The sequence below is a fragment of the Pleurodeles waltl genome, chromosome 8 (genome assembly GCF_031143425.1).
Source record: "Pleurodeles waltl isolate 20211129_DDA chromosome 8, aPleWal1.hap1.20221129, whole genome shotgun sequence".
Lineage (NCBI taxonomy): Eukaryota > Metazoa > Chordata > Amphibia > Caudata > Salamandridae > Pleurodeles > Pleurodeles waltl.
The window spans coordinates 1283294384-1283322095 of record NC_090447.1 but is presented as its reverse complement, the minus strand read 5'-3'; the positions used below and the strand labels follow the sequence as shown (position 1 = coordinate 1283322095).

Here is a 27712-nt window from a genome sequence, read left to right as displayed (position 1 = left end):
ACTAATTCCAAGTGATAATTCATTTTCAGTGCAGGATTTTACCAGATATGTCCACTTCCTCTAGTGTCTGGCTCATTTGTGCCTCTTCACTCAACTTTTCCAAGCTTCATTTGTCTACATGAGGCCATGTGTATGGTTGAACATACCTCTGTGGAAAGGAGGAGAGAATTTTTTTGGGGGAGAATTTTGGATGCATCGTTTTACCATTGAACGTCGATAGGTGAGTGAGTTTTTAGGATCCAATGTCACATGGTAAGTAGCAAGATCCACAAATCCAATGCATGTTTGCAAACCTTGCAACCTTTTCTGATTCAGAATGTCAAAACTGCCTAACAAAAAACTGTATTCATTCTGGCAGTTATTTTCCAAACTGCTCCAGGGTACATCACAAAGCCCAGTCACTTTTACAATCTCCACCATGTGGGGTTAAAGGAGACACATTTGGTCTGAGTATCTTTAGTGGTAGAAACAAGTTATCAAAACGTAAACATGAACTGCATCAGATGTATTAAAAAAGAGAAAAAAATGCTCATCACTTGTGATGAGCATTCATCACTTCAGGGGCTCATAAAAATGTTTTAGCAGTGTTTACTATTGTAGCTTTAAACCCATTTCTCTTAGTACTTTTTTCATTTCCAAAAGGTAAAGTTTTGTAGAGAACAAATACAAGTGTTACTAGTAAGTAAGTTTCTTAATCTGTCATTAGTTGGATTTATTAAAGGAATATTTGGTACATTATTTATTTCAGGTGACACTTTCAGACCTACCACTAAGTGGGGGGGAAGTTCATGAGTTGGTCATAAGAAATAAGCGGTGAGTACCGCAATCAGCCTATTGGTAGGTGATGTGTAATGACACCCTACCGCATGACAGAAGGTTTAGTGCAGCAAATACCAACAAGTGTTTCTTTTAGCTTCTTTGATCCTGACGCTTTAGCATTGAGGAGTATTACTTCCTGTTTTTCCCAAGACTATGACCAACTTACTCCTGGAAATAGATGGTTCAGCATTACAAATATTTAATTTGTTTTCAGAATGAAACAAATAGCCTTCTGTTTTCAATTTGAAATCTATCTTATTTGTAGGAACTGAAAAATGCTGAAATAGCTGTCCGTACACAGAAAACACCCCCTGGTCTTCAACATGAAAATACTGCCCCAGCTGAGTAAGTTAATATTTGCATCTTGTACTTCGTGTGGGGTTTGTCACAATCCTTGAACACTTGCTTCTTGCAAGGAAGATGCAGAATTTTAAGGAGGAGACAAACAAATTGTGTGTGATTTGTTTAATTTTTTTTTTTTCATTTGTGTCTGCGCAGTTACTTTAGAACATTGGTAGAGCAGTTTGAAGTGCAATTGCAACAATACAGACAACAAATTGAGGAACTTGAAAACCATCTTGCCACTCAAGCAAATAATTCACATCTAACCCCTCAAGGTATAGTAGGCATGCTTGTAAGATTATATTTTATGTTATGTGTTTGAAATGAATGTACTCTTTAGAGTTTCACATATTTTCCTAAGGACTTTATTGTAGCCCAAAGCCATATACATTCATTGTAATTTGATGGCTCAGGGACTAAATTCATGCTCCCCCTTATTGTGTTTAAATATATTGTGTTGCACAAAAATGTACCTAACTGGGTACATTGCATTTGATCCTTATAGAACTACAGCGAAAACCTTAGCAGTGTTAGAGGAGAAGAATTGAAAGAGGATTTGAACAATGATTCTGTTTTGTTTCAAACACTCCTTCATTTTCTCTCACAAATCACTGCTAGATGTTTAACGTGCGAGGTAATCATTTTATACTGACATAACATTGCAGAAACTTTTACATTGTAGGCATTGTGACATTCTTAATGTCACAGTGTTGCTTTAGGATTACACTCTAAGTGAAATCAGATGATGCACAAAAACGGTAAATGTAAAAAAATTGCAGTGTAATTGTCTTAATGTTTAAGGAAGGAGAGGGATCAATTCAGGGGAAACTGCTACGTATTAACAATGCATTTGTTTATGGTTCATGAGATTAAAGGTAAATTTTTATTTATCTTACTTTTCTCTTCAACTTGTTCAATAGATTTGTCACTGGCAATGCAAAAACTGTACCAAACGTTTGTAGCCCTGGCCGCTCAACTCCAGTCCATTCATGAGAATGTTAAGGTAAGCTTTTTTTTGATTCCTGTGATCTTGTCGATATTAGACAAACTAGAATATTTTAACATGGTTGACAAAGTTTGTATCATTGTGTTCGATGGCATGTGTAGCTGTAGATACACATGCTTTCTATAAGCCCGGAATCTAGTGTTGGGCTTGGAGTTTTACAAGTTGTTTTTCTTCGAAGAATCTTTTCGACTCATTAGATCGAGTGACTTCTCCTCTCGGTGATGGGGCACATGTGTAGTGAATCCTAGTTCGTTTTTAATGGGATAACAGGAGTTAGCTTAGCCTCTGGCTTGCAGACTCGACCCCCGTCACCTAGTGACTTTTAACCTACTTAGCTTGCTCTGTCTTAGCCCATTTAATTATTTAATTCTTCTAAGATGGCTGCCTTGTTTATAGTTAGGCCACTTGTTATGAGTTACATTATCAGTGTCGCCGCGCTAAGGCGTCAAGATCAAGCAACAAAGACAAACAAACAGTAGGTGTTCACACTTAAGGATTTTCCCCCTCTATACTTTCGAGGGATTGTTTTTATTAATTGCCATCCCAAGCATGTCTGTTATCTATTGTTTGGGAACACAGCTACGTCAGGGGTCCTTGTAGATCTGTATAAATACATCGCACTTTAGACAGATAATCAAAGGGATTCCGGCCAGAGGGCATCGCCACCATCGCTGATATCGATGCTGCAGTCGTCTTGACGCTGACCCAGTCTTCGTGTCCCTGCGGAGTCTGAGATAGAGACCTCATTCCAAGATAACGAGGGTTCGGGGCTCCTCTCATGGACATGGCATTGGCAGATTAGGTTTAGCAAACCCAGCTCTCCTTTAGGTAGGAGGATAGGCCTCTCACATTAGGAAATTAGGGCATATTACATCTCTTATGCCTTTCTTATGCATTGCAAGATGGTGGGGGTCTTTGTAATAATGACTCTCGTCTTCACAATTCTGTTTCTTGCATTGTTCATTATCCTAATCATTGCAGCCCATGCAACATATCACAAATTGCAGTTATGTTAAATAAAAATGATTGGCACTTTACTGCATCTTTGTTATTGCCTGTGTTTGTATGAGACATGATATATCCGTGAGAAAGGGGTAATCTCCGTTTAACCACGACACTCCCTGAGATGTCCTATTCTCGAGTCCATGCGTAAAGGCTGCCACAAATCACCTTTTACTATTGTGTTCCTAGTGAGGTGCTGCTAGTGAGCCAGTAAGGTTGGGACAACAGTTGCGACTTGTTGTAGGAAAGGCGTAGTTGCCTACAAGCAAAAGTACTGTCATCCTTTAACCAGCAGTCTTGGCCAGAGCAAGTGTCCAAGATACGACATGGCGCCACCAACGATGGTGTTTAGGCACTAATTTACGGATACCCCGACTATCACTGTCTCATAGACAATAGGTACCCTAAGTACCAATATATGGAGAGGTCCGTGGTCTTTGGGAAAATACTCCTCAGCTGAAAAGGTAACACCTGATTAAGCTGTAGGTTGTTCGAGCTCGAACTCATAAAAGGACTTATACACCCCATTTTGGTGTTCCGTTTCTCTAAACGAAATGGCTGCTGCCATAGACATTCCTGAAAATACTAGACCAGCATTAACACAACATTTATTAATGCATGGCCTTACAGATGAGGGTGGGATGTCACTCTTATAATAGAAGCTCATGAAGCATACCAAACAGAAACATTTTACTTTTGGGTCACCTTTCCTGAGGTAGACCAAAGAACACATACATTCCACACATATGAAATTGTGAACATGCCTTTACGGTACCGAGCATACCAGTATCATGAAATAGCGCTCACATACCAAGAGCATCAGAACTGGTTTGAAGGCGCCCTACCACATGTACTACAAAGAGTGAGGTTAGGACCGTTAAGTAATGACGGACCAACATGGCCCATGTTTGCCACCTACACACCTCACCCAGGCATACAAAATATGCCAATAGCAGATCTGCGCGATTTATATAATGAATTAGTGACATTATATAGACGATTAGTTCAGTTCGTAATGCGAACATTGAACATAACACCAGCGCGTCCACCACCTGGTGGTTATCAATTGGCTACTGGGATTGGTCCACACACAGTGCATACTATTATGGGTGAAGTACCCGCGGAAAGGGAAAAAATACCGTTCTGGATTGCCCAGAAAACTAATCAGCTGGAAGCTGTGTTTCCCCATACGGGACCACAGGAAAAACATAGACTGCTCACTATGTGCTTGCCTTTTGGAATGGTTCCCTCGGTGGATGGCTGTGTCGCATAGGGTACAGTCTTTGCTGCCATATATACTACCACACATGGTACTCCAACACTTGCCAATTTACCGGAAGTATTAAAACAAATACAAAATGAGCATGGGGCTGCACCAGCCCTGGATTTGGGGATGAAATTAATGCGTAACCTTGACGCAGTGTCCTCAATAATACTCAGTAACATTAAAGGGGAAGCGGTAGCACCGGCAATTCGCCAGCGTCTCCGGGAAACTCCACACCAGGAATAAGAGAGACAGCTACCGAAAATTATTTCCGATACCTATACAAGTATAGGATGGGATAGTTTGGGAGCCAAGCCAAAGAAATTGGAGTTTCAAGGTACCGCCCATAAGGAGGGTACAAAGCAGGCACAAGAGGGCTCTAAGAAGCGCTGGGACAAACAAAAAGATTTAAAAGAAAGAAGAAATCAGGGAGCTGATTCTCCACACCCGGAGAACTCCGAAAGGAGATATAGTCTCAGAAATAGGGAGAACATTAAAACTCCAGACAGAAATACTGATTCACGTCCCTCTCGTTCCTTTTTAGCGCGTACCGGATAGACGTAGCCAGAGAGGGGGCCGTCAAGATAGACGTCCTGAATACGTGAAAGAAAAGAAAGACTCGCCGCAGTCTACCATTAAAAAAAGAAGAAAAGACTTCTCAGCAAAAGCCACAGTTTAAAAAGGTGGCAGCATTGACCGCTAAAAATGCCAGTATACTTGAGAGCACTGTTGAGGAACAAGATGTGGGCAGTGACACTGTTAGACAGCGCGGCAGAGGTCACGATATGTCGCCAGAGTCTGAAAGATCATCTGGATGTGACAGCAACTAGCGATTTCTTCGCAGTTGAAACAGCGGACGCTCACGTTCTTCCCCCCCCTGAAAGGGTTTATGATTTGAAGATTCAGATAGAGGGAGACGTGGAACGCACTATTAGTGTGATATTTTGGGATGACCTTACTAGTGATATCCTATTAGAGCGACTGGCCACCTGAACACGTCCGCAAGCTCCCACAAGGGGAAGATGTAATTTTGCCTTCTTTCTCCGATCTTGTTCCAGAAGCAGACAAAGAAGCCTATGCTTCTGAATGGGCTTTAGCGCAGGCACCTGCGTTATATCGCAATCATGTAGGTTGGGACAAGGAGTCTCCTTGTCATGTTATTCCCGTTAGGTCTACACCCCAACCGCAGCCACAATATCCTGTTAAACATGAAGCAAAAGCTCTGGTGAGGGAGATCCTCGCCCAGCTTGAGTACCAGGGAGTGATTGAGCCCTGTACATCTGCAATGAATAATCCGTTACTCCCTGTTGCAAAGCCGGACCATTCATATAGAATAGTCATTGATTATAGACATTTAAATAGTCATACACGCACAGATGCTATACAAAATTCACGCAGCACAGCACTAATAAACAATATAGTGCGTAAGGAATATAAAACAACGTTAGATATACCTAATGGCTTTTTCTGCCAGAATTTAGCACATGAAAGTCGGGACCTGAGTGCATTCTCATTTGGCTCTCAGAAAAGCTTTTGTCGTTTACCTCAAGGCTATAAAAATAGCCCAGGGCTATTTTCAGCCTGTGTAACATCAATATTACATGATTTTGATTCTGAGGGACGTTATCCTACGTGGATGACATATCTCACAGACAACGTCCTTGACATTCAACTTACAAGGGTCGCTCGGATCATTCTGGGATTTGCAGACCTCTGTTACAAATTCCATTTTAAGAAAAGCAAGATTGCCTTTCTCAGTGTATTATTCCTGGGATATGAGCTATTAAACAAGGGAAAGAGCCTGGCCCTGCACTTTCTCAAAAAATGTGTTCAACTGCACCCTCCTAACACACTTAAACTACAGTCATTACTAGGTTTCTTTAATTTTGGCAGAACATACATTCCAGATTATGCACAACGTATCAAGCCACTTTATGTCTTAGTTCAGCCCATTTTTTCTAGCAGGCACTGGACAATTGAACACACATGCATCCTTAGGGAGATCCAACAGGACATGCTAGAAGCTAAACACTTGCACACAAGTGACAATAAAACACATTTGGTCATCAGAATAATTGCTGGTGCCATTAGATTTACTTTTGTCACCTTCAGTGAGGATGACACGGTACCCATAGCGTATAAATCATATTTATACTCCAATGCTGAACAGCGTTTTGCACCTACAGTAAAGATTCTGACAGCAGTTCAGATGGCCGTCCTTAAAGACAGGCCACATGCCCAGGGGAAACGTATTATTGTTTTCGCCCCATTGCCGGCCTTAGAGGCTGTCACCAAAGCTAGCGTTCCCAACGCTAAAGCATTATATCCACGTTGGATTCAATGGGCAACGTCTCTGACCGGCACTGATGTTGATTTATATATTCGATCCAAAACTTCAGGCACAAGAGTTTCTCCAGTACGAACAAGAGTACCCCTCTCCTCTAAATATCTTGCCATTAGACAGATACCATACTGTCATATACACAGATGGTTCAGCACAACCGGCTGTCGGTACTACACATCAATACTCAGCAGCTGTGAGCGGAGTGATGGAAGATGGAGTCTTCCACCCTCACAATACCTACACGCAGACCTTAGGGGACTGCACAGCCCAGTTGGCTGAGCTTAAAGCTCTTATTCTAGCACTCGAACATGCTGAGCCAGGATGCCGGACTTTAATAGTCTGTGACTCATATTACTGCGTTCAGTCATACAATGACTATCTCAATCATTGGAAACTGAACGGGTTTAGAGATGCTAAAGGGAACACCATTAAACACAATATTGTGGGGGAGGGTGGCTGATCTTAAGGATAAGCTGCCGTGTGTCCATGTAGTACATATATTGGGACACCAACGTGTAGGAGTACACGTTACTGGTAATACATTGGCTGATGAAGCGGCCAAAGCAGCAGTAACTGCGGCTTCTGTGGCTGCAGTGACTCGTTCTCAGACAAGATTGGATAATGAAATATTGACTGCCGTTAAAGCTTCGGCTGCAGGCAGGCCCCTTCCGAAAGGATATCCTACAAACTATACTTACCGTATTAGTGCGCATGAGGGTGTCGCTTCTGCACATGCTGGTATATCGGCCACGATAACACTCTTACAGAAACGCATCTGGTGGCCTGGTCTATGCAGACGAACAAAAAAGTATGTCCTTTGCTGTGACATTTGCCAACAGATTAAGGGCTCTAATATCAAACGCCCACCGCAGACATCCCTCTTAGTGTCCAACAGGCCACTACAGTGTGTGTACCTGGACCATTGTGTTCCCTTACAGCCTGATGGTGCATTTAGTCGCTGTAGATTCTTGTTCTAGATTCCTGTGGGTATGGCCACAGCGGTCGGCTGACATCGGGACTGTTATAAAAGACTTGCTGATCTTTATCGGTACATATGTGGTTGCAGCATTCCATTCAGACCAGGGCCCTGCATATGCCTCTGAGGCATTCAGGGACACCATGGGGACGATGGGTGTTTGTAAGGAAATGGCTCCCTGTTGCAGTTACCCCCCACTTTTTGCCTGATACTGATGCTGACTTGACTGAGAAGTGTGCTGGGACCCTGCAAACCAGGCCCCAGCACCAGTGTTCTTTCACCTAAAATGTACCATTGTTTTCACAATTGGCACACCCTGGCATCCAGGTAAGTCCCTTGTAACTGGTACCCCCGGTACCAAGGGCCCTGATGCCAGGGAAGGTCTCTAAGGGCTGCCGCATGTCTTATGCCACCCTGGGGACCCCTCACTCAGCACAGACACACTGTTTGCCAGCTTGTGTGTGCTAATGGGGATAAAACGACTAAGTCGACATGGCACTCCCCTCAGGGTGCCATGCCAACCTCACACTGCCTATAGGTATAGATAAGTCACCCCTCTAGCAGGCCTTACAGCCCTAAGGCAGGGTGCACTATACCATAGGTGAGGCCATAAGTGCATGAGCACTATGCCCCTACAGTGTCTAAGCAAAACCTTGGACATTGTAAGTGCAGGGTAGCCATAAGAGTATATGGTCTGGGAGTCTGTCATGCACGAGCTCCACAGCACCATAATGGCTACACTGAAAACTGTGAAGTTTGGTATCAAACTTCTCAGCACAATAAATGCACACTGATGCCAGTGTAGATTTTATTGTAACATATACCCCAGAGGGCACCTTAGAGGTGCCCCCTGAAACCTTAACCGACTATCAGTGTGGGCTGACTAGTTTTAGCAGCCTGCCACACACCAGACATGTTGCTGGCCACATGGGGAGAGTGCCTTTGTCACTCTGTGGCTAGTAACAAAGCCTGTACTGGGTGGAGGTGCTTCTCACCTCCCCCTGCAGGAACTGTAACACCTGGCGGTGAGCCTCAAAGGCTCACCCCCTTTGTTACAGCACCCCAGGGCACTCCAGCTAGTGGAGTTGCCCGCCCCCTCCGGCCACAGCCCCACTTTTGGCGGCAAGGCCGGAGGAGATAATGAGAAAAACAAGGAGGAGTCACTGGCCAGTCAGGACAGCCCCTAAGGTGTCCTGAGCTGAGGTGACTCTGACTTTTAGAAATCCTCCATCTTGCAGATGGAGGATTCCCCCAATAGGATTAGGGATGTGCCCCCCTCCCCTCAGGGAGGAGGCACAAAGAAGGTGTAGCCACCCTCAGGGCTAGTAGCCATTGGCTACTAACCCCCCAGACCTAAACACACCCCTAAATCGAGTATTTAGGGGCACCCCAGAACCTAGGAAACTAGATTCCTGCAACCTAAGACGAAGAAGGACTGCTGAGCTGAAAAACCTGCAGAGAAGACGGAGACACCAACTGCTTTAGCCCCAGCTCTACCGGCCTGTCTCCCCACTTCAAAAGAACTGCTCCAGCAACGCGATCCACCGGGTCCAGCGACCTCTGAAGCCTCAGAGGACTACCCTGCATCTAAAAGGACCAAGAACTCCTGAGGACAGCGGCTCTGCTCCAAGAAAGAAGCATCTTTGCAACAAAGAAGCAACTTTGAAAGAATACACGTTTCCCACCGGAAGCGTGAGACTTTGCACTCTGCACCCGACGCGACTTGTGGAGAAACAACACTACAGGGAGGACTCCCCGGCGACTGCGAGCCCGTGAGTAGCCAGAGTTGACCCCCCCCCTCTGATCTCCCCACAGCGATGCCTGCAGAGGGAATCCAGGGGCTCCCCCTGACCGCGACTGCCTGCTTCAAAGACCCGACGCCTGGTAAGGACACTGCACCAGCAGCCCCCAGGACCTGAAGGATCCGACCTCCAGTGCAGGAGCAACCCCCAGGTGGCCCTCTCCCTTGCCCAGGTGGTGGCTACCCTGAAGAGCCCCCCCCTTGCCTGCCTGCATCGCTGAAGAGACCCCTTGGTCTCCCATTGAACTCCATTGCAAACCCGACGCCTGTTTGCACACTGCACCCGGCCGCCCCCGTGCCGCTTAGGGTGTACTTTTTCTGCTGACTTGTGTCCCCCCCCGGTGCCCTAAAAAAAAACCCTGGTCTGCCCTCCGAAGACGCGGGTACTTACCTGCTGGCAGACTGGAACCGGGGCACCCCCTTCTCCATTGAAGCCTATGCGTTTTGGGCACCACTTTGACCTCTGCACCTGACCGGCCCTGAACTGCTGGTGTGGTAACTTTGGGGTTGACCTGAACCCCCAACGGTGGGCTACCTTGGACCCAACTTTGAACCCTGTAGGTGGTTTACTTACCTGCAAAACTAACAAACACTTACCTCCCCCAGGAACTGTTGAAAAAAATTGCACTGTGTCCAGTTTTAAAATAGCTTATTGCCATTTGTGTGAAAACTGTATATGCTATTTTGCTAATTCAAAGTTCCTAAAGTTCCTAAGTGAAATAACTTTCATTTAAAGTATTGGTTGTAAATCTTGAACCTGTGGTTCTTAAAATAAACTAAGAAAATATATTTTTCTATATAAAAACCTATTGGCCTAGAATTGTCTTTGAGTGTGTGTTCCCCATTTATTGCCTGTGTGTGTACAACAAATGCTTAACACTTCCCTGTGATAAGCCTACTGCTCGACCACACTACCACAAAATAGAGCATTAGAATTATCTCTTTTTGCCACTATCTTACCTCTGAGGGGAACCCTTGGACTCTGTGCATGCTATTTCTTATTTTGAAATAGTACATACAGAGCCAACTTCCTACAGTGTTGAACTCCATTACTCCTCACCATACCATCCCGAGGGAAATTTGGTCGTGGAGAGGCGGAATCGTGATATAAAGCAGTCCTTAACAGCTCGAGTATTAGGTTCAGGCTGCAGTTGGTTACATCACCTATATGGGGTCCAGCGAGCACTGAATAATCTGCCAAGACGGTCCTTGGAGGGACACACTCCATATGAGGTTCTCTTTGGGGTACCTATGTATGTCCCAGATCTTGATGCCCCTGGTATGGTGGCAGCAGAAACACCATTTGACATAAATGAACGTCTCACTGTTTTACAGCAGCTTCCGCAATTTCGTGATGATAAATCATCTGCAAGTGCTGACACTTTAGGAATAAGGGATTTAGCGAAAACTTCGACTGGCTGGATTCCTAAAGTTGGGAACTTGGTTCGTGAGAATATCGCAGTGAAGGAGTTTGGTCCATCATACGGAGCACCTGTACCGGTCTTGGGAATTCAAGGCACCAGGACTGTCATCTTACCGCTGCTCTCTGGTTCTAAAACAAACAGATTAATCTCCATTGATGACGTCAAATTACACCATGTGGCCGATCCTTCACAGTAGACCAAGAGTTCCCTTGGGTGGTTCCCGATCCCCTCTCACTACCCAACAGGACATACGTCTACATAGTTTGATGATCAACACTACTACAGACTATGCAACAATGTCAAATGCTGTTCCAGACACCTCCTTGAGCATGGGGAGGGCGGAAAATGAACTCTTGCTAGTTTCTGTCACTTCTTCACTGACCTCCCCGGTTCAAGATCTAGCTTTTGTTACACAAACACATCACAAACTAATGACACTGTACCAAGAGCCTCCACATGAAGTGGACCAAAGTACAGATGGTGCACCGGCTCCCGTGTTTGCAGAGACTGCCTCTGGTTATTTCATTGACATTGATGATTTTTCTTCAGATTCATCCACTACTGTGATTGACAATGTTTAAAAAATAAGTCAGCTGTATCAATGGCTTAAAAAGACCTATTTGAAATACCCATGGATTTGTGGTTCTGTTTGACATTTTTGCATTATTTTTATCGATTGGTTTTGTGACTGTTTTCTTTTTGCTTATAAATGGTCGCTATATTCCTGATCGCTCCTCTGGGGAGCCTGTTGATGAAGTTTTAACTCCATATCATTCTTCACATAAGGTCCGAAGAGACTTGTCCCCTGTAAATGTTACAGCAATACCGATTTCTGATGGGATTGTGTGGGACAAGTTCCATTCGATTATATACGGGCCTACGGAAATTATTCAGATACCATACGTGTTCAAAATTTCAATGACTGATTTAATTACACCTGATGTTGTCTCTGATGATTGGGATGTCCAAACAGCTGATTCTATGCTAGCTGAAATGAAGGACTATTCCGCTTTTGAAATTGATGATGTATATGAACATACAATTAATTATGGGGAAATGTTCTGCTATAACAATTGAGGACATTCCTACCTACACCGTGCCACTAGATACAGGCCAGTATTAAACTACACACAGTGGGAACACTGTTCTACATCACCGGTGGGGAGCCCAAAGTACTATAGTGATAAATTTACATACTCTTCTGGGCATGACACAAAAAAGCAGAGTCGTATTATTTTAAAATACCTCTGGCACATATTAGGAAAATTTTGCTAACTGATACAAAACTGATTTATTCAAATCCCTTTGTTTCCCGGCTCGCAGTTGAAGGTTACAAATACTGGAAGAGCACTATTGATTTGAAAAGTGTATGGGGAACACAAGATTGGCAGATACAGGGTAGGAAGGCTTTATTTTGAGCATGCCTGATTCCTGTGCAAATGATTTTCTTAAATTACACAATACAGCAGACATCCTGTCTGGGGTTAGCAAAAATTAAAGACTTAAACACGCCCAGTATCCCCACTACGGCAAGGTTTAAAGGTTGGTAATACGTCCTTAACATCACTGATGGCAGGCTAGATGCAATGGTTAGGGCTGGTACCTATAATTCTTCACTTTCCAGTCCCGGCGGGTGGTTAATATGGCCCACTGACACGGAGGGTCAAGCGCATTTTCTGAACTCTTCAGGGGTTTTTTCTGTTAACAGGCCAGATCCTTGCTTTGTATCGGGTCAACATACAGGTATAGTTACGACATACAGTGTGGGTTAGCTGTGCCAGCAATGGGTACAAACCAACACGTTAGCCGCAGTTAAGCAACACCTGAACACCCTTTCCAAAGATATAGACTTGCAGGATTTTTTGCTGGGTCGTAGAAGAAAAACGCTCAAGAAGGTTCTTATATGCTATTTTAGGAAAATTGCTCCCTGTTGCAGTTACGCCCCACTTTTTGCATGATAGTGATGCTGACTTGACTGAGAAGTGTGCTTGGACCCTGGTAACCAGGCCCCAGCACCAGTGTTCTTTCACCTAAAAATGTACCATTGTTTCCACAATTGGTACACCCCTGGCACACAGATAAGTCCCTTGTAAAAGGTACCAGTGGTACCAAGGGCCCTGTGACCAGGGAAGGTCTCTAAGGGCTGCAGCATGTGCTGTGCCACCCTAAGGGACCCCTCACCTAACACATGCACACTGCCATTGCAGATTGTGTGTGTTGGGGAGAAAAAGGCAAAATCGACATGGCATCCCCCTCAGGATGCCATGCACACAAAATGCTGTCTGTGGCATAGGTAAGTCACCCCTCTAGCAGGCCTTACAGCCCTAAGGCAGGGTGCACTATACCACGGGTGAGGGCATAGCGGCATGAGCAATATGCCCCTACAGTGTCTAAGTCTATTCTTAGACATTGTAAGTACAGTGTGGCCATATTAAGTATATTGTCTGGGAGTTTGTCAAAAACGAACTCCACAGCTCCATAATGGCTACACTGAATACTGGGAAGTTATAAGGAAATGCCTCCTTGGCATGGTTACCCCCTGACTTTTTGCCTTTGCTGATGCTAAGTTTTGATTTGAAAGTGTGCTGAGGCCTGCTAACCAGGCCCCAGCACCAGTGTTCTTTCCCTAACCTGTACTTTTGTTTTCACTATTGGCACACCCTGGCATCCAGGTAAGTCCCTTGTAACTGGTACCCCTGGTACCAAGGGCCCTGATGCCAGGGAAGGTCTCTAAGGGCTGCAGCATGTCTTATGCCACCCTGGGGACCCCTCACTCGGCACAGACACACTGCTTGCCAGCTTGTGTGTGCTGGTGAGGACAAAACAAGTAAGTCGACATGGCACTCCCCTCAGGGTGCCCTGCCAACCTCACACTGCCTATGCAGTATAGATAAGTCACCCCTCTAGCAGGCCTTACAGCCCTAAGGCAGGGTGCACTATACCATAGGTGAGGGCCCCAGTGCATGAGCACTGTGCCCCTACAGTGTCTAAGCAAAACCTTAGACATTGTAAGTGCAGGGTAGCCATAAGAGTATATGGTCTGGGAGTCTGTCAAACACGAACTCCACAGCACCATAATGGCTACACTGAAAACTAGGAAGTTTGGTATCAAACTTCTCAGCACAATAAATGCACACTGATGCCAATATACATTTTATTGTAACATACACCCCAGAGGGCACCTTAGAGGTGCCCCCTCAAACCTTAACCAACTACCCGTGTAGGCTGACTGGTTTTAGCAGCCTGCCACACTCGAGACATGTTGCTGGCCACATGGGGAGAGTGCCTTTGTCACTTTGTGGCTAGTAACAAAGCCTGTACTGGGTGGAGGTGCTTCACACCTCCCCCTGCAGGAACTGTAACACCTGGCTGTGAGCCTCAAAGGCTCACCCCCTTTGTTACAGCACCACAGGGCACTCCAGCTAGTGGAGTTGCCCGCCCCCTCCGGCCATGGCCCCACTTTTGGCGGCAAGGCCGGAGGAGATAATGAGAATAACAAGGAGGAGTCACTGGCCAGTCAGGACAGCCCCTAAGGTGGCCTGAGCTGAGGTGACTCTGACTTTTAGAAATCCTCCATCTTGCAGATGGAGGATTCCCCCAATAGGGATAGGAATGTGACCCCCTCCCCTTGGGAGGAGGCACAACGAGGGTGTTCCCACCCTCAGGGCTAGTAGTCATTGGCTACTAACCCCCCAGACCTAAACACGCCCTTAAATGTAGTATTTAAGGGCTCCCCAGAACCTAGGAACTCAGATTCCTGCAACCTAAGAAGAAGAGGACTGCTAAGCTGAAAAACCCTGCAGAGAAGACGGAGACACCAACTGCTTTGGCCCCAGCTCTACCTGCCTGTCTCCCCCCTTTCTGAAGACACTGCTCCAGCGACGCTTTCTCCAGGGACCAGCGACCTCTGAATCCTCAGAGGACTGCCCTGCTCTAAAAGGACCAAGAACTCCCGAGGACAGCGGCTCTGTTCATCCAAGACTGCAACTTTGTTTCCAAAGGAGCAACTTTAAAACAACTGCGTTTCCCGCCGGAAGCGTGGGACTTGCTACTCTGCACCCGACGCCCCCGGCTCGACTTGTGGAAAACAAACACTTCAGGGAGGACTCCCCTGTGACTGCGAGACCGTGAGTAGCCAGAGTTGCCCCCCCCCCCCCCCCGAGCCCCCACAGCGACGCCTGCAGAGGGAATCCCGAGGTCCCCCCTGACCGCGACTGCCTGTTCCTCAGATCCCGACGCCTGGAAAAGACCCTGCACTCGCAGCCCCCAGGACCTGAAGGATCCGAACTCCAGTGCAGGCGTGACCCCCAGGAGGCCCTCTCCCTTGCCCAGGTGGTGGCTACCCCGAGGAGACCCCCCTTGCCTGCCTGCATCGCTGAAGAGACCCCTTGGTCTCCCATTGATTTCTATTGCTAACCCGACGCTTGTTTGCACACTGCACCCGGCCGCCCCCGTGCTGCTGAGGGTGTACTTTCTGTGTGAACTTGTGTCCCCCCCGGTGCCCTACAAAACCCCCCTGGTCTGCCCTCCGAAGACGCGGGTACTTACCTGCTGGCAGACTGGAACCGGGGCACCCCCTTCTCCATTGAAGCCTATGCGTTTTGGGCACCACTTTGACTTCTGCACCTGACCGGCCCTGAGCTGCTGGTGTGGTAACTTTGGGGTTGCTCTGAACCCCCAACGGTGGGCTACCTTGGACCCAAACTTGAACCCCGTAGGTGGTTTACTTGCCTGCAAAAACTAACTAACTCTTACTCCCCCCAGGAACTGTTGAAAATTGCACTAAGTGTCTAGTTTTAAAATAGCTATATGTGATTTATTTGAAAACTGTGTATGCTATTTTGATTATTTTACGTTCCTAAAGTACCTACCTGCAATACCTTTCATTTGAAGTATTACATGTAAAATTTGAACCTGTGGTTCTTAAAAATAAACTAAGAAAATATATTTTTCTATACAAAAACCTATTGGCCTGGAATTGTCTGAGTGTGTGTTCCTCATTTATTGCTTGTGTGTGTACAACAAATGCTTAACACTACTCCTTTGATAAGCCTACTGCTCGACCACACTACCACAAAATAGAGCATTGGTATTATCTCTTTTTGCCACTATCTTACCTCTAAGGGGAACCCGTTGGACTCTGTGCATACTATTCCTTACTTTGAAATAGTGCATACAGAGCCAACTTCCTACAGAAGTTTAGTATCAAACTTCTCAGAATAATAAACCCACACTGATGCCAGTGTTGGATTTATAAAAAAATGCACACAGAGGGCATCTTAGAGATGCCCCCTGTATTTTACCCAATCCTTCAGTGCAGGACTGACTGGTCTGTGCCAGCCTGCTGCTGAGAGACTAGTTTCTGACCCCCTGGGGTGAAAGCCTTTGTGCTCTCTGAGGACAGAAACAAAAGCCTGCTCCGGATGGAGGTGCTTAACACCTCCCCCCGCAGGAACTGTAACACATAGCACTGAGCCTCAAAGGCTCAGGCTTCGTGTTACAATGCCCCAGGGCACTCCAGATAGTGGAGATGCCCGCCCCCTGGACACAGCCCCCCACTGTTGGCGGCAAGTCCAGGGGAGATAATGAGAAAAACAAGGAGGAGTCACCCACCAGTCAGGACAGCCCCTAAGGTGCCCTGAGCTGAGGTGACCCCTGCTTTAGAAATCCTCCATCTTGGTTTTGGAGGATTCCCCCAATAGGAATAGGGATGTGCCCCTCTCCCCTCAGGGAGGAGGCACAAAGAGGGTGGAGCCACGCTCAAGGACAGTAGCCATTGGCTACTGCCCTCCCAGACCTAAACATACCCCTAAATTCAGTATTTAGAGGCTCCCCAGACCCCAGGAAATCAGAATCCTGCAACCTTCAAAAAGGACTGCTGACCTACAAGCCTGCACAGAAGGAGGAAGACAACTGATTTGGCCCCAGTCCTACCGGCCTGTCTCCAACTCCGAAAACCTGCTCCAGCGACGCATCCGAGAGGGACCAGCAACCTCTGAAGCCTCAGAGGACTGCCCTGGACTACAGGACCAAGAAACTCCTGTGAACAGTGGCCCTGTTCAAAACCTGCAACTTCTTTGCAACAAAGAAGCAACTTCCAAAGACTTCACGTTTCCCGCGGGAAGCGTGAGACTCTGCACTCTGCACCCAACGCCCCTGGCTCGACCTGCAGAAAACCAACACCACAGGGAGGACTCCCCGGCGACTGCGAGCCCGTGAGTAACCAGAGACGACCCCCCTGAGCCCCCACAGCGAGAATCCAGAGGCTCCCCCTGACCGCGACTGCCTGTAACAAGGGATCCGACGCCTGGAAACACTGCACCTGCAGCCCCCAGGACCTGAAGGAACCGAACTTCAGTGCAAGAGCGACTCCCAGGCGACCCTCTGCTTAGCCCAGGTGGTGGCTGTCCCGAGGACCCCCCCCCCCCCCCCCCCCCCCTGTGCCTGCCTGCAACGCTAGAGTAACCCCCAGGTCCCTCCATTGTTTTCAATCTAAAACCCGACGCCTGCTTTGCTTACTGTACCCGGCTGCCCCTGTGCCGCTGAGGGTGTACTTTGTGTGCCTTCTCGTGTGTCCCCCCGGTGCTCTACAAAACCCCCCTGGTCTGCCCCCCGAGGACGCAAGTACCTGCTGGCAGACTGGAACCGGAGTACCCCTGTTCCCCATAGGCGCCTATGTGTTTTGGGCACCTCTTTGACCTCTGCACCTGACCGGCCCTGAGCTGCTGGTGTGGTAACTTTGGGGTTGCCTTGAACCCCCAACGGTGGGCTGCCTATGCCCCAAACTTGAGACTTGTAAGTGTATTACTTACCTTCAAAGCTAACCTTTACTTACCTCCCCCAGGAACTGTTGATTTTTGCACTGTGTCCAGTTTGAAGATAGCTTATTGCCATTTTCACAAAGACTGTACATGCTATTGTGATTATTCAAAGTTCCTAGAGTATCTAAGTGAAGTACCTTACATTTAAAGTGTTTGATGTAAATCTTGAACCTGTGGTTCTTAAAATAAACTAATAAAATATATTTTTCAATATAAAAACCTATTGGCCTGGAGTAAGTCTTTGAATGTGTGTTCCTCATTTATTGCCTGTGTGTGTACAACAAATGCTTAACACTACCCTCTGATAAGCCTACTGCTCGACCACACTACCACAAAATAGTGTAGGAAGTTGGCTGTGTATATACTATTTCAAAGTAAGAAATAGTGTGCACAGACTCCAAGGGTTCCCCTTAGAGGTAAGATAGTGGCAAAATTAGATAATTCTAATGCTCTATTTTGTGGTAGTGTGGTCGAGCAGTAGGCTTATCAGAGGGTAGTGTCCCTGAGACATCCTATTGGGGGAATCCTCCATCCAGAAGATGGAGGATTTCTAAAAGTAAGGGTCACCTCAGCTCAGGACAGCTTAGGGGCTGTCCTGACTGGTGGGTGACTCCTCCTTGTTTTCCGAATTATCTCCTCCAGCCTTGCTGCCAGAAGTGGGGGCAGTGGCCGGAGGGGTGGGCATCTCCACTAGCTGGGATGCCCTGTGGCGCTGTAACAAAGGGGGTGAGCCTTTGAGGCTCACCGCCAGGTGTTAGTTCCTGCAGGGGGAGGTGAGAAGCACCACAACTCAGTACAGGCTTTGTTCCTGGCCACAGAGTGAGAAAGGCACTCTCCCCGTGTGGCCAGCAACATGTCTGGTGTGTGGCAGGCTGGCAAAAACTAGTCAGCCTACACTGGAAGTCTGGTATGTTTTCAGGGGGCATTTCTAAGATGCCCTCTGGGTGTATTTTACAATAAATTGCACACTGGCATCAGTGTGCATTTATTGTGCTGAGAAGTTTAATACCAAACTTCCCAGTTTTAAGTGTAGCCATTATGGAACTGTGGAGTTCGTGTTTGACTAACTCCCAGACCATATACTCTTATGGCTACCCTGCACTTACAATGTCTAAGGTTTTGCTTAGACGCTGTAGGGGCACAGTGCTCATGCACATATGCCCTCACCTGTGGTATACTGCACCCTGCCTTAGGGCTGTAAGGCCTGCTAGAGGGGTGACTTACCTATGCCACAGGCAGTGTGAGGTTGGCATGGCACTCTGAGGGGAGTGCCATGTCGACTTAGTCATTTTCTCCCCACCAGCACACACAAGCTGGCAAGCAGTGTGTATGTGCTGAGTGAGGGGTCCCTAGGGTGGCATAAGACATGCTGCAGCCCTTAGAGACCTTCCCTGGCATCGGGGCCCTTGGTACCAGGGGTACCAGTTACAAGGGACTTACCAGAGTGCCAGGGTTGTGCCAGTTGTGGAGACAAAGGTACAGTTTAGGGAAAGAACACTGGTGCTGGGGCCTGGTTAGCAGGGTCCCAGCACACTTTCAAATCATAACTTAGCATCGGCAAAGGCAAAAAGTCAGGGGGTAACCATGCCAAGGAGGCATTTCCTTATGTAGAGCATTAGAATTACCTCCTTTTGCCACTATCTTACCTGTAAGGGGAGTCCTTGGACTCTGTGCACACTATTTCTTACCTTGAAATAGTATATACAGAGCCAACTTCCTACAACACACACCTGACATCTTTGGAGAAAAACATGCGTAAGAAGAGGTAGGACAGCGCGTAGCTGTCTCCATTGCAGATTCAGACTCCGGTTCAGACTTGGATCGAGATGCTGATGTCGACAGTCAATCCATCCCACCGGCGCAGTACGTGAGTACATCAGCCCCGTCTCACCAAACAAAGACAATAAAACTCCTGCATTTGTTTTCGGTCCTCCACAGCCTTCAGGCCATGATCGGACCCGAAAAATAACTTCAGATGACCAACCCTCGGGTTTAGCACCGAAACAAAAGACAAAGGTGCATTCTGCAAATACTAAACAGCCTGCCACATCTGTTTCGGTACTGAGATGAAAATCATACGTTACACCTTGGAGCCAAAAAAAATAGCACTTTTGGAGCAGACATTTTTGATCCCAATCAAGCATTCCGTGCCAAAAGTTTCGGAGTCAAAAACTGCCAGTAGTAAACATTCTGAGGAGTCATCTGAAATACAACCTATATTAGAGGTTATGGACGCTAAACAACACAGACTTCATATACACAATGAAATAGGAAGGATCATAGCCTCTCCTCCAACAATTAAAAGAGAACTTAATTTCTAGAGACTTTAGATGCTGGGACTCCACTTTTCACAGTCTTGAAACAGGAGAAACAAAAGGCTACGCAACCACCTCAGCCTTCACCACCACATTCTCCTTCCCTTCCTTCTACCCCAGCACCACCACCTTCAAACTCAACACAGTTCTCTTCACAGGCATCATCCTCATCAACACATAGGTGATGATTTAAGTGAATCTCGAAGGATAGACCCATGTGATATATATATATATATATATATATATATATATATATATATATATATATATATATATATATATATATATATATATATATATATATATATATATATATATATATATATATATATATATATATATATATATATATATATATATGTTTGGTGGCATGTGTAGCTGCAGATACACATGCTGTGCACTGTTCCTGCTATCTAGTGTTGGGCTCGGAGTGTTAAAAGTTGTTTTTCTTCTAAGAAGTCTTTTCGAATCACGGGACCGAGTGACTCCTCCCTTTCGGCTCCATTGCGCTTGGGCATCGACTCCATCTTAGATGGTTTTCTTTCCGCCATCGGGTTCGGACGTGTTCCTCTTCGCTCCGGTTATTCGATTCGGAAGAAATTCATTAATCACCGAAAAGCGTTGGTATTGTTTCGATCGCGAACCGTCTTGCATCGACACCTCGGCACCGGCGAAACACCTTCGGTTACCCTTCGGGGCACCCGCGCCCATCCTGGGCCTGGTCGGCCTGACTGCAAGAAGAGTCAAAGTCTCATGGACCGGACCCCGTTCCGATTTTGCCCTCGGTGCTACGCCAAGTATCCCTACACAGATTAACATTGGGTCTGTAATCTGTGTTTGTCACCGGACCTGTGAGGCCTGCAGGTCCTTCCGTTCCAAGAAGACCTTAATGGATCGAAGGGCGGGACAACTACAAATGGCGTCGAAGAGTACTGAGCACCTTGACGTCGAAGAAGAGGAGATGGCCATCTCCATTCAAGGATCCGATTTGGACGATTCCGACGGAGACCGACCACCAACAGCAGGCCAACACGTGAGTACGCCTGCCCTGACACAAAGCCAGTACAAGACCAAACAAAAGGCTTTGGGTACGCCACTGCCGGAAGGCTATGGCTCTACCTGCAAGAAATCAAGCGGTGACCAGGCAACACCCTCGGCACCGAAAAGGCCACATCCGCATCGAAGTCTCCGGACTCGAGCCGAGACACAGTCTCCGAAAAGGTTTGACATCGACTCTTCGAATCGAAACCCCAAAAGTCTTTTGGAACCAAGGCCTACTGTCACCATGGGCATTTCGGTGCCGAAAAAAACGGCTTCGGAGACGAAAAAATCCTCATATACTGAGAAACATGGACTTTCTAAACACATGAAAGAAAGCCACAGATTCGAGGAAGAACTTCACTGGATGGAAGAATTTGATGAGAGACAAGCAAGGATACGAATCCACAAGGATATTGGGAAAATCCTTACAGCACCTCCTCTCACATTTAAAAGGAAACTGGCTTTCCAAGGACGTTCGGACACTGAGCAGCCAAAGGCTAAAATGCCGAGAGACCAATCTCTGCCACGCCAGTTTTCACCAGCACATTCTCCTCCGCATTCTCCTCAAAGAACTGTTTCTCCTCTTGCTACACCCACTGCACAGTCATCCACACACTGAGCAGTTGCATCAAGATACAGACCCGTTGGACCTGTATGATGACCCTGTGTCGGACAATAGCCCGGAGTGCTATCCGTCTAAACCCTCTCCACCTGAAGATAGCACCTCCTACACACAGGTTTTGGCTAGGGCTGCTGCTTTCCACAATGTGAGCATGCACACCGAACCACTAGAGGACGACTTCCTTTTTAATATCTTGTCCTCAACGCATACATCCTACCAAAGTCTACCAATGCTCCCAGGCACGCTTAAACATGCCCAACAGATTTTTCAGGAGACAGTCAAGGAAAGACCCATAACACCAAGGGTGGAGAAGAAATACAAACCACCACAGTCAGACCCAATATTTATCACCCAGCAGCTGCCCCCAGACTCGGTAGTGGTCAGCGCTGCGAGAAAGAGGGCCAACTCGCAGTCATCTGGAGATGCACCCCCTCCAGATAAGGAGAGCAAAAAGTTTGATGTGGCAGGAAAGAGGGTAGCGTCACAAGCAGCCAATCAGTGGCGCATATCGAACTCTCAGGCCCTCCTCGCAAGATATGACAGAGCTCATTGGGATGAGATGAGCAACATCATCCAACATCTCCCCAAAGAATACCAAAAAAGAGCTCAGCAGATAGTAGAGGAGGGACAATCTATAACTAATAATCAAATAAGGTCTGCATTTCAAGAATAGTAAACATTGCAGTGACAATTAGACGCCATGCATGGCTTAGATCATCAGGTTTTAAACCAGAGATTCAACAGGCGGTCCTCAACATGCCATTCAACCAGCAACAGCAATTTGGCACGCAAGTGGACACTGCAATAGAGAAGATGAAAAAGGATACAGATACAGCCAAAGCAATGGGAGCGCTTTACTCATCCCAATACAGAGGGACATTTAGGAAACCGCAGTATAGGGGGGTTTCAGGCCACAGCCATCAGAACCATCTAACTCCCAAACAAAACCCTCATACCAATCCCAGTACCAAAGAGGGGGGTTTCGAGGGTCCTTCAGAGGGCAATTCCCCAAATGCAGGGGGAAATTCCAAACTACAAAACAGGCAACAAGCAGTGACTTCGCCATCACCTTCCCACAACACACATCCCCTGTGGGAGGAAGACTGGAAATGTTCCACAATCAATGGTCAAACATAACAGACTCATGGGTACTATCAATTATCCAACATGGTTATTGCATAGAATTCACACATTTTCCTCCAGATATTCCCCCAAAAGTGCACAAACTATTGTCGCAACATCTAACAATGTTATAGAGGTGCAGGCACTATTATCAAAACAAGCCATAGAACTAGTACCTCATCAACAAAAAGGAACAGGGTCCTATTCCCTGTACTTCCTTATTCCCAAAAAGGACAAAACCCTAAGGCCAATATTGGATCTCAGGACTCACAGCCTATACATCAAATCAGAACACTTTCATATGGTGACACTACGAGATGTAGTCCCATTACTGAAACAGGGGGAATACATGTCAACACTAGATTTAAAAGATGCGCATTTTCACATACCCATCCATCCAGCTCACAGAAAATACCTCAGGTTTGTTATACAGGGAAAACATTATCAATTCAAGGTGTTACCCTTCAGGATAACAGCCCCCAGAGTATTTACAAAATGCCTTGCCATTGTAGCAGCATACGTAAGGAGACAATACATGCATGTATTCCCATATCTCGACGATTGGCTAATAAAGGCCAACACTCAGAAGCAGTGTCAACATCACATGTTACATAATAGATACCCTACACGCACACACTAGGGTTTTCAATAAATTACCAAAAATCACACTTGCAACCATCCCAAATTCAGCAATACTTGGGAGATACATTCAACACTCAAAAAGCGATTGCAAGTCCAAGCCCACAAGAAGTACAATCATTCCACACCATGGTACCAAAAATACAACCAAATCAGCATTACACAGTCAGATTTGTAATGAAACTCCTAGGCATGATGGCATCATGCATCGCAATTGTCCCGAACGCACGGTTACACATGCGGCCCTTACAACAGTGCCTTGCAAAACAATGGTCGCAGGCACAGGGTCATTTCCAAGATCTAGTGTTGATACCCCGCCAAACACACTATTCGCTTCAGTGGTGGATCCCTATAAATTTAAACAAAGGGCGGCCTTTTCAAGACCCTGTGCCTCACGCCATTCTCACAACAGATGCATCAATGATTGGGTGGGGAGCACACCTCAACAATCACAGTATACAAGGACAGTGGGACAACAAGCAAAAACAGCTACACATAAATCACTTAGAGCTGCTAGCAGTCTTTCTAGCACTAAAAGCCTTTCAACCTCTTCTGGCTCACAAACACATTCTTGTCAAAACAGACAATATGACAACTATGTACTATTTAAACAAACAGGGTGGAACACACTCATCACAACTTTGCCTCCTAGCACAAAAAAATTGCCATTGTGCAATTCACAACAATATTCGCCTAATAGCTCAATACATCCCAGGAATTCACAATCAGTTAGCGGACAATCTCAGTTGAGATCACCAGCAAACTCACGAGTGGGAAATACATCCCCAGGTACTACAAAAACACTTTTGCCAGTGGGGGACACCAGACATAGATCTGTTCGACGCAAAACTTCGCGTCCAGGTACCCACACCCTCCGTCCAAAGGCAATGCCCTATGGATCAATTGGTCAGGGATATTTGCTTACGCTTTCCCCCTCTCCCGCTCATTCCTTTTATAGTAAACAAACTGCGTCAAAACAAACTCAAACTAATACTCATAGCACCAACGTGGACACGCCAACCATGGTACATCACACTGTTGGACCTATCAGTAGTACCTCACGTCAAGCTTCCAAACAGACCAGATCTGTTAACTCAACACAAACAACAGATCAGACACCCCAATCCAGCAATGCTCAATCTAGCACTCTGGCTCCTGAAGTCTTAGAGTTTGGGTATTTAAATCTTCCAAACGAGTGTATGGAAGTCATTAAACAGGCAAGAAAACCTACCACCAGGCATTGCTATGCTAACAAATGGAAAAGATTTTTCTTCTACTGCCAAGCAAAACACATCACACCATTGGATGCATCCATACAAGACATCGTAGGCTATTTACTACACCTACAAAAAGCAAATCTAGCTTTTTCATCCATCAAAATATACCTCAGTGCAATTTCGGCTTATTTGCAAAATAAACACACAAAATACCTATATAGAATACCAGTTATTAAAGCTTTCTTGAAAGGACTAACAGATCATACCTCCAAGAGCTCCACCAGTACCTTCGTGGAATCTTAATATTGTACTTACACGACTCATGGGCCCACCTTTTGAACCCATGCATTCTTGTCATATCCAATTCTTAACTTGGAAAGTGGCATTTCTAGTAGCAGTCACTTCATTACAAAGAGTTAGTGAAATACAGGCTTTCACTATTGAGGAACCCTTTATACAAGTACACAAACATAAAGTTCTCCGCACAAATCAAAAATTTCTACCAAAGGTCATTTCACTTTTTCATTTAAACCAAACCGTGGAACGCCCAGTCTTCTTCCCACAGCCAGACTCAGTGGCAGAAAGAGCATTGCATACATTAGATATAAAAAGAGCTCTAATGTACTATATAGACAGAACAAAACCATTTCGTAAAACTAAACATTTGTTCGTCGCATTCCAGAAACCCCATGCTGGTAACCCTATATCCAAACAAGGCATAGCCAGATGGATAGTGAAATGTATACAAACTTGTTACCTAAAAGCTAAAAGAGAACTACTCATTACACCAAAGGCACACTCCACTAGGAAAAAAGGAGCAACAATGGCCTTTCTAGGTAACATACCAATGACAGAAATTTGTAAGGCAGTCACTTGGTCCACACCTCATACTTTTACCAAAGACTACTGTGTAGATGTGTTAGCAACACAACAAGCCACAGTAAGACAGGCTGTACTAAGGACATTATTTCAAACAGCTGCAACTCCTACAGGCTGACCACCGCTTTGGGGAGGATTAATGCTTTGTAGTCTATGCACAGCATGTGTATCTGCAGCTACACATGCCACCGAACAGAAAATGTCACTTACCCAGTGTACATCTATTCGTGGCATGTTCCGCTGCAGATTCACATGCGCCCTCCCACCTCCCCGGGAGCCTGTAGCCGTTTTAAGTTGCAAATACAAATTGCACATATGTAAATAAACATTCCTTTACCTCAACTTTGTACATACATCTCTATTCCATTGCATGGACATCTTTACTATTCTTACTCTACCACTCCTACCTTACCCTCTGCGGGAAAACAATCTAAGATGGAGTCGATGTCCATGTGCAATGGAGCAGAAAGGGAGGAGTCACTCTGTCCCGTGACTCGAAAAGACTTCTTTGAAGAAAAACAACTTGTAACACTCCGAGCCCAACACTAGATGGCAGCAACAGTGCACAGCATGTGAATCTGCAGCGGAACATGCCACGAACAGATGTACACTGGGTAAGTGACATTTTCGTTATATATACCCTATTCCATTCTCCCTAATGACCCACATTTATACTCAGCGCGGCCATCTCCCCTGAAGATACCACTGCCTATGTTCAAGTAATAGCCAGGGCAGCTGCGTATCATAAGGTACAATTATGTACAGATCTGTTGGAAATGGAGTGTAGGAAGTTGGCTCTGTATATACTATTTCAAAGTAAGAAATAGTGTGCACAGAGTCCAAGGGTTCCCCTTAGAGGTAAGATAGTGGCAAAAAGAGATAATTCTAATGCTCTATTTTGTGGTAGTGTGGTCAAGCAGTAGGCTTATCAGAGGGTAGTGTTAAGCATTTGTTGTACACACACAGGCAATAGATGAGGAACACACTCAGACTTACTCCAGGCCAATAGGTTTTTATATTGAAAAATATATTTTCTTAGTTTATTTTAAGATCCACAGGTTAAAGATTTACATTAAACACTTTAAATGTAAGGTACTTCACTTAGATACTTTAGGAACTTTGAATAAAAGCAATATCACATACAGTCTTTGTAAAAATGGCAATAAGCTATTTTCAAAGTGGACACAGTGCAAAAATCAACAGTTCCTGGGGGAGGTAAGTAAAGGTTAGGTTTGCAGGTAAGTAAAACACAAGTCTCAAAGTTGGGGCAAAGGTAGCCCACCGTTGGGGGTTCAAGGCAACCCCAAAGTTACCACACCAGCAGCTCAGGGTCGGTCAGGTGCAGAGGTAAAAGAGGTGCCCAAAACACATAGGCTTCAATGGAGAACAGGGATGCCCTGGTTCCAGTCTGCCAGCAGGTAAGTACCCGCTTCCTCTGGGGGCAGACCAGGGGGGTTTTGTAGGGCACCGGGGGGGACACAAACAGGCACAGAATGTATACCCTCAGCGGCACAGGGGCGGCTGGGTGCAGTGTGCAAACAGGCGTCGGGTTTTAGATAGGAAGTAATGGAGAGACCGGGGGGTCACTTCAACAATGCAGGCAGGCACAGGGGGGGCTCCTTGGTGCAGCCACCACCTGGGCTAGGCAGAGGGTCGCCTGTGGGTCGCTCTTGCACTGGAGTTCGGTTCCTTCAGGTCCTGGGGGCTGCAGGTGCAGTGTTGGTTCCAGGCGTCGGGTCCCTTGTTACAGGCAGTCGCGGTCAGGGGAGGCCTCTGGATTCTCTCTGCAGGCGTCCCTATGGGGGCTCAGGGGGGTCGTGTCTGGTTACTCACGGGCTCGCAGTCGCTGGGGAGTCCTCCCTGAGGTGTTGGTTTTCTGCAGATCCAGCCGGGGGGCGTCTGGTGCAGAGTGTAGAGTCTCACGCTTCCGGCGGGAAACGTGAAGTCCTTGGAAGTTGCTTCTTTGTTGCAAAGAAGTTGCAGGTTTTGAACAGGGCCGCTGTTCATGGGAGTTTCTTGGTCCTGTAGTCCAGGGTAGTCCTCTGAGGCTTCGGAGGTCGCTGGTCCCTGTCGGATGC

General features: G+C 46.3%; 1 protein-coding gene across 2 annotated transcripts in view; it reads left to right on the top strand.

Annotated features, from left to right (window-relative positions):
• NUP58 (nucleoporin 58) overlaps positions 1–27712 on the top strand; it is a 412103-nt gene that overhangs the window by 210896 nt on the left and 173495 nt on the right. For both annotated transcript variants that reach the window (XM_069202234.1, XM_069202233.1), the window contains exons 10-12: positions 1085–1164; positions 1318–1436; positions 2082–2164. In XM_069202234.1, coding sequence (XP_069058335.1) covers positions 1085–1164; positions 1318–1436; positions 2082–2164 — 282 coding nt within the window. The remainder of the gene's footprint in view (positions 1–1084; positions 1165–1317; positions 1437–2081; positions 2165–27712) is intronic.